We start from the raw sequence: 7,389 nt of genomic DNA on the forward strand, positions 1-7,389 counted from the left end.
GACTAGTCTACATCTCTCAGCTGCAGCACGTGCTAGAGCTATTTGTGAAACCATGACATTGTGCACATAAATTACACTGATTTCCATCTCCTTAGCGCTTTCCTGGATGAGGCACCAATTATTTTTGTAGCATCCAAACATTAAGTGAGCCATAGCTGGGGAGAGTTTTTTGTATCTCTTGCTGTTTGAATTGCATAGTTGGCACTGTTCAGGAATATATTTACTGTTAGCTGAAGATGACCACCTTTATACCAATCAATCCTACTTGATGGTAAAGTCCCAGAAAAGGTTAAGCAACCAGCTTCAGCCTCCCGGGCTACACATTCTTGCACCATCACCACCTGGATGCACAGGAACATAATAGTCAATTCAAGGAATTGATTCAAATTGCCAGCCTGGTCTACCTACTCTGTTAATTGGAGCGAACTAATTCAGACTAAAGTCAGAATGAGCATTTGCAATGCAGCTACAATGGGGAGAATTTTCCACAATTCATCCTCATTTCAAGAACAAATAGAAGAATAAAAGCCAAGCAATTCCTTATAAAGGTTCCTCCTCTTTATCCATAGGTCAGTCTTCATTGTGCTAGGTTTGCAGCAAAGACAGACACATTTGCAGCATTTTGTCTAGAAAATAAGGATCATAAAAGCAACTGGATGCTTGATTATATTTTGAGTACCAGTTCTCTTCTTTCCCTCCTAATCACAGAACAGTTAGATGCACAGAAAGATGCCCCTCCATATTCCCCCTAAAGACACTAATCCAGATTGTATCACTAAAACAGCAAAGGAAAGTCAAAAAGGACATTAGTAGTCTCTATTATAAAAAGATACTTTAAGCTCCCATTGAGCATAGTTTGAAGGAGTAAACTTCACTTAGATGATTGTGGGCTCCTTGAACATCATTCTCCAAAGTTTGTCACACATAGTACAAGCTCCTTTTCAAACAAATCATTCTATTAATTCAAACTTTTTCTCTAGAAAGCTTTTGACAACACTGCAGTAATGTCTAACTCTTACACGTGTCACTGGCAGACTTCCACTGTTGCTGCAGGTAAGAGAGGAACGACTCTTCCTTGCAACCTGCTTTGTCAATCCACAAATGAAAAAGGCTGGGAGGGCAAAGCTGTAAAGAGGATAAGCTGCAGTGGAATGGTCTAACTGATGGTCCCCAACTCCAATCCCACCAATGACAGGAAAGGAAGAACAAAAAGTAATAGTACAGATACAAGCATTATTGGTGTACTTCTGATTAAACAGCAACAAAAAATACATCTTGTCCCTGAAATGACTGGCTATATTAAGCATATTATTTTTCAGTAATTTAAGTTATGCATGAATCATGAGCAATACCTTTGTGGTATTATGTAGACACACAGAGACAATTCATCATCTTTACAACATACAACCTGTAACCCTTGGACTCCTGGCAGAACAGAGACAGTGCTGTAATCATTCGACCTGGATGCCCTTGCTTCGTGTTGTTCCCTTCTCTATGTATGGCAGGAAGCACACAAGGCTGTCTAGTAAGCTAAAGGACATTTTCATATTGTGTTTATCACACATGCTGAGGGAAGAGTTGACAGCAGTTTGTGAAAATGGTGCAACCCCCTTCTTCCCCAACCCTTCCAGTGAACTATGACCTCTTACATACAATTATTTTCCATTAAGGATGCTGCATTACATATTCAATTCAGTAAAAAATAAGCAATTATTTCCTTTTATTTTTTGTCAGGAAATGGGAAGAGCAAATTGTTTATGCCTGAGAAGCATTTGTGTTCCACATTACGTAAAGAACTGTAAACTCTGCTCCTCAATGAGACACCTGTTAATGTAAATTGCTGTTTTGGCCTGGAACTCTGAAATACCACCACAGAACATCCTACTTTCATGGTAAGAGTTAGTATACAAGACTGCAGCAGACAAAAGGTGAGCTAGAGCTTAATTAATCCTTCAGACTGGAGATCAAACACATTAAACCAACTGCTTAGTCTTTATTATGTGTGGGGTAAAAAAAAACCTCACTGTAGGGGAAGAATGTGGAAACCAAAGAACAAGACAAGGAACAGTACAGAGAAAAAAATAATTTATTATATAAATACTTATGGACTTCAAGCTGTACAAGACTGCTCTAACTCCTGCTACAGTTCATCTATCCCCATCCTTGCACTCCACATTAGGAGTGGTGAATATTTTCTATCTGTATACTAGTTGTCTCAGAGTACTTTTTGGACTGAGGGCTTTTCCCTTGTGTTAGTAGAGACTCAGCCTATGTCTCAGATACATTGCTTAGATGCGAGTTCAATGTACAACTTGATGAAACGTTTAACTGAAAATCTGGGGGGGAAAAAAAAAATTAAAAAAAAAACCCACCAAAAAAACATTTAAATCCTGCCACCAAACATAAACCCATCAGTTTCTCAGATAAGAAGTATGTGTGATTCCATATTCCTGTGTGGCCACAAGTGGTAGGTGGTGGGTGAGGGAAGAGGACTTCAGATATTTCAGAAATCCACTGGGGCTAAATTTGCTATCTATCTTGTTAATGTATCTAATACCCCATATTCCCCCAAAGTTCTGAACCATTTGATTTTTGTTATCTGCTAATAAGACATGGAACAGGAACAGTTCAGTTTCACCCTAATGAAATGTCATTAGGTAATTTTTACCTAAACCCTTCAGATATTACCCCTACAGTTGTCAGACTTCTAATTCATTGTTACGAATAATGTATTTGTGACCTGAAGCCAGGTAAATTGAACTACTCAGCATTTTGAAAAACATGTAAAAGCAGAAAAGAGAGCAACCAGCTCAAACGTGTTATATATATTAAAAAAAATAAAAATAATCTTATGTACCTTAAAAAATACAAGGCACATTATATAAAAATCAAATAGCTATTCATCAAAACTTTGTTAAATAGCCTCATTTAAGATTATACCAGCAAGCATTAAGTAACAGTAGACAGTGTGAGGTGTCTCTGCCCATGGCAGTGAAGTTGGAACTGGATGATCTTAAGGTCCTTTCCAACCCAAACTGTTCTAAATAATTCTATGATAATCTCAACTAACATTTTATCTCAGTGCTAGCTGATAACAAGTTCAGCTTGTCAACTTGATAGGATAACCTTACAGACTTCTGCCATGTTAGTATTTACAGCAAGGTAACTTGGAAAATAATATAAAATTATATTATACTAAAGATAATAAGCAGTCTACACCAAGATGGTGAATGGATTCTCTTTTTCTTCTCTCCTCAGTTTCAAACATTTTCAGTGTGAGCAGGTACACAGAGCAAAGTCCTACATATACAATCTGTTCAGCTGTTTAATACATTACAGTTAAAGCCAAACAAAACAGACTTTTCTGTTACTTAAATATACTAACAACACTACATAATATTCCAGTGACGTTTTGCTTCTTAACAACTCTGATACTGAACAAAAATGTCTCCAACCACAACTCACTTCCAGGTCACCAGCATTTTTGCAAAGCATCTGAAATGCCATCATTTTTTTTTTTTTCCCAGTCCAATGGAAACTGCTTACTGGTTCTACACAGGGTAAGCAGCTGTCAGTTCTGAAATCCACGCTTCAATGCAATTAAACAGCAGAGATGTTTCTTCAGACTCTCTTGTAGAAAATAACTCTCTTGTCACTTACATCCTTTCAGCAGTAGTAATAAAAAGTCACTTTTCTAGGATTAAACTCAGTAGGTTGATTTAGTGGTCCCATTTGAGTTTGAAGAATAAGAATTTGATTTCTTAGGGTATCTTCCTGATGACAGAGACACTTGCATCCTCCGTGTAGTTCTCACACTTCGGCAGAGAAGAGCATTTTTAAGGTTGTCTCTGAAGTCTTTTGAAATATAGTAATAGATGAATGGATCGATACAACTGTTCAAAGTAGAAAGACATAGTGCAGTTACATACGACACATACAGATAGCTCTGGTTGTAGGTTTTAAGGAGCAAGTAATGCACAACAAGCAGCACATTGCTAGGTGTAAAACAGATGAGATACATGGACAGGACAGCAATGATGAGTTTGATTGCTCTTTTTCTTTTCTTCCCAGTGCTTACATCTGAGATGGACGCATTCAGAGTCTTAATCATTAGTATGTAAGCAACAGCAGTGAGGATAGCTGGGATTAAGAAGAGTCCAATTGCAAGTGAGAGGAAATAACTGAACATATCATGAGCCAAAACATTTTCAGGCAACACATCATGGCAGGTAGTGATATTAAGATTCGAAATATATGTTGTCTGATTAACAAGATACAATGGGATAGTACCCAGCAAAATCAGTATCCAGATAGCAAGGGAGATGCCCAAGGCAATTTCAGATTTCTTTCTTGACTGAACTATGGGGTTCACTACAACCCAATACCGCTGCACACTGAGACATGTCATAAAGAGGATGGAGCAGTACATATTTCCATAGAAAAATCCAACAAGTACTTTGCAGAGACCTTCACCAAAGAGCCAATTATTGCCATTTACATGGTATGCAATCTTCAGTGGGAACCAGACAACAAAAAGAAGGTCTGCCAATGCCAAGTTAACCATATAAATCACAGCCGGGTGTTTCTTTGTTGTTCTGAAAAAAAAGACCCAGAGGGCCATGGCATTGCTTGGCAAACCAATGATAAAGACAACAATATAGACAATGGGAAGAAAAACTGTAGTCAGCTTTCCTGTGAGGGCTTTTGCTGCAAATTCATCCACTTCGTACATGTCTTCAGAGACATTATTTGTATTTGGAACTTGCTGGCCAGCAAAACTTCTTCCTTTTGAACTGCTGGTTCTGCCACTCTCTAAAATATAACAACAAAAAAAAAAAAGTTGCTGTTATCCAAGTACAGACTTTTTATCCTTTGAAAAAAATAGACATCATGACTTACTTCAAAGAATTAAAGAGGGCCTCATCAACAAAAAATTAAGAATGGTTTTTAAACACTTGACTATTTTTCTTCCCTTTCTTACCCAAAAGACAACTATATCCCTATTCAAGGATTCTATTAGCAACCAAAAGGCTCTTCCACATCACCAGCAACATTAAAAATACTTTTGTTAAAATAGCTGTCAGGTGCTTCTACCATCCAAACAGTTACAATAGAAACTGGTTTCAGTACCCCAGGGCACCATTATCCATTCACATGGTAGTGCCAGATTACTCAATTGCTGGATATTGCTGGTATAACTGCAGCAGGAGTTTCCTTAGTTTAGATGAGCTGAAAAAAAATACATCAGGAAATTCCTGAAAATCAGGAATGCAGTAAAAGAAGAGTATGCTGCCCTCAAGACAAGCAGAACTGAAACTCAGAATGTAATGCCAAAAGCTGCACACAAATCATCTTTAGGGAAAGAAAGATGTGTGTTACACCACATTTGAACTTAAAGTTGAACAAACTAACTTTGCGCATGATGATGCAACAGGGCCTGTTACCTGGGATCTCCTTCCAATTCAAGGGCGGGATAGTCAGACAATCTCTGCAGTTTCTTCTCAAAGTGTTAGGTGGAAGAGCTGACAGCTATGGTTGCTTCACGCATCAGACAGGCATTACTGCGATTTTGCTCTGCCTCTTTGGACACCACAGAACTTACAGACTTTATGGGCAAGCCAGCCATTCCTGACTGCTCTGTCTTGCTGACAGACTTCAGCTGGCCCAGTTCTGAATCCCTCCAGACCCAACACAGTCCTCCCACAGTAACAAGTTAAACTGCAAAAGCAAATACTGTCCATGAACTTGCATGTTCCATAGTCAGACATCCACCAAGCTAAACTGTATGGAAATTGACTGTCTGTGGGAGAATTATTTTTAACCTTATCAATATTTGTGGATTATTTTAGCCACAAAAAACCCCAACTGGAGCATAAAGGAGAGTCTTCTTGAGTAAGCAGGTTTTGTACAATAAGCCATGAACACTGTCAAAGGATGGTCCATTTGTTATTCTGCTCACCAAAAAGCCCATAGGTGTTAAGTGTATGCACGAGCTGTAATAAAGTGGCTTGATGGACATGTGAACCACAGACAGGTCTTAGTATTGCAGGAGTGGCAGAATAAAGGTTTTGTTTATTCCATATTTGATGCATAGTAAAGCTAAATGGGTGATTTCAAAGACAACATCTTGCTTTTATAGGAACTTTAACTAGTTCGAGCCTCAAAAATTCTGACTGCAGATACTGGGCAGCTTTTGTTAGCCCAACCAGGACCCATACAGGGAGACAGTTCAGTGTCCTGTTTGTCTTTGCAGTTAACACTCCCTCACCAAGCAACCAATCCTTTGTTAGGTATGTGCATTTTCTACACCCTTTTCTTACTCTTTCTGCAGTTTTCCATAACAATTGAGCTCTTTTCCAAGCAGAGTTTCACTCTGCCTGACTCACAAACGGAGAATGCAGTTGACCTGCTAATCTGCCCACGGGAAATGCTTCCTTGGCATTGCAGGGAAAAAAAAAGCACTCTCCTCCCACAACACCGTTTCAAAACCTTTGCCAGAAGTTATAACCCACTGCATACCAAACGAAGGATTATGCCTACCCTGCAGAGACAAAAGTGACAGCAGTACCGAGTATCCAAATTACCTAGCTTAGGTCACGGTAGTAATACCCACACAGAATAAAGGCTAAGATTACCGTGGTTCTTGGATCTGCAGCCCGGATTCACCACAACCCCGTAATGGCATTAGCCTGTTTGAAAACAGCCACAACAAGCCCAGGGCTTACACTTTATCTCCGTTGGTTGGGATGGGATCATCCTGCTAACTCATTTTGTCTCCCTACTCCGCAAGATCAATCACCCAGCTAAAACTTTTACGCATAGTACCTCTCTCCCTCTCCGTCCAGGTCAGACAACCGGGCTATGGAAAGGCAGTTCAATTTCAGAAACTCAGCTCTAAACAACGAAGTTTGCAGTTACCTCGGTTCTATTCGTTGAGAAGGCAGGACCTGCCATAAAGCTATATTTACACAATTTTTACGCATACACTTTCATCACATAAATAAGCCCAGGATGAACAAATACAGAGAGACACAGTGCAAAGGAGTCCGTAAATACAGCAATGAGGTTTACTATAAAAGGTAGTGAAACATGAACTTTAAGGCAGTGAAATATGACGGGTTTTTTCCTCCCCAAACAGCATTTATATTCAATTATGTTAATTTATGTTCAGTAATATAAAATAACAAAGGTAAGAATTTTAAAGCGTAACTTTTCAGAGTTAAGGGGAAAAAAAAAAAAGAGAACGCAGTCTTCAAGGTTTATGTTTAGATTCAGATTTAAGACAGGTTGCCAGCCGAGAACCAGGTGAGATTCAGCACCGATGAGGGTGAAGCCACGCCACTCGTGCCAGGTCACCTGCGATCCCGCAGCCCTCCCCGCCCGCTCCGT

The 7,389-nt window shown here is 39.2% G+C and overlaps 1 protein-coding gene across 1 annotated transcript; it reads right to left on the minus strand.

Moving 5' to 3' along the window:
• Positions 1-3,706: 3,706 nt before the first annotated feature.
• On the minus strand, positions 3,707-4,812 carry F2RL1 (coagulation factor II (thrombin) receptor-like 1; the record flags this gene model as incomplete). Its single annotated transcript, XM_010019159.1, has 1 exon — positions 3,707-4,812. A coding segment is annotated over one exon (1,106 nt), but the record flags the coding sequence as incomplete, so codon positions are not given.
• Positions 4,813-7,389: the final 2,577 nt, after the last annotated feature.

Source organism: Nestor notabilis, unplaced genomic scaffold (genome assembly GCF_000696875.1).
Source record: "Nestor notabilis isolate BGI_N333 unplaced genomic scaffold, ASM69687v1 scaffold21517, whole genome shotgun sequence".
NCBI lineage: Eukaryota > Metazoa > Chordata > Aves > Psittaciformes > Psittacidae > Nestor > Nestor notabilis.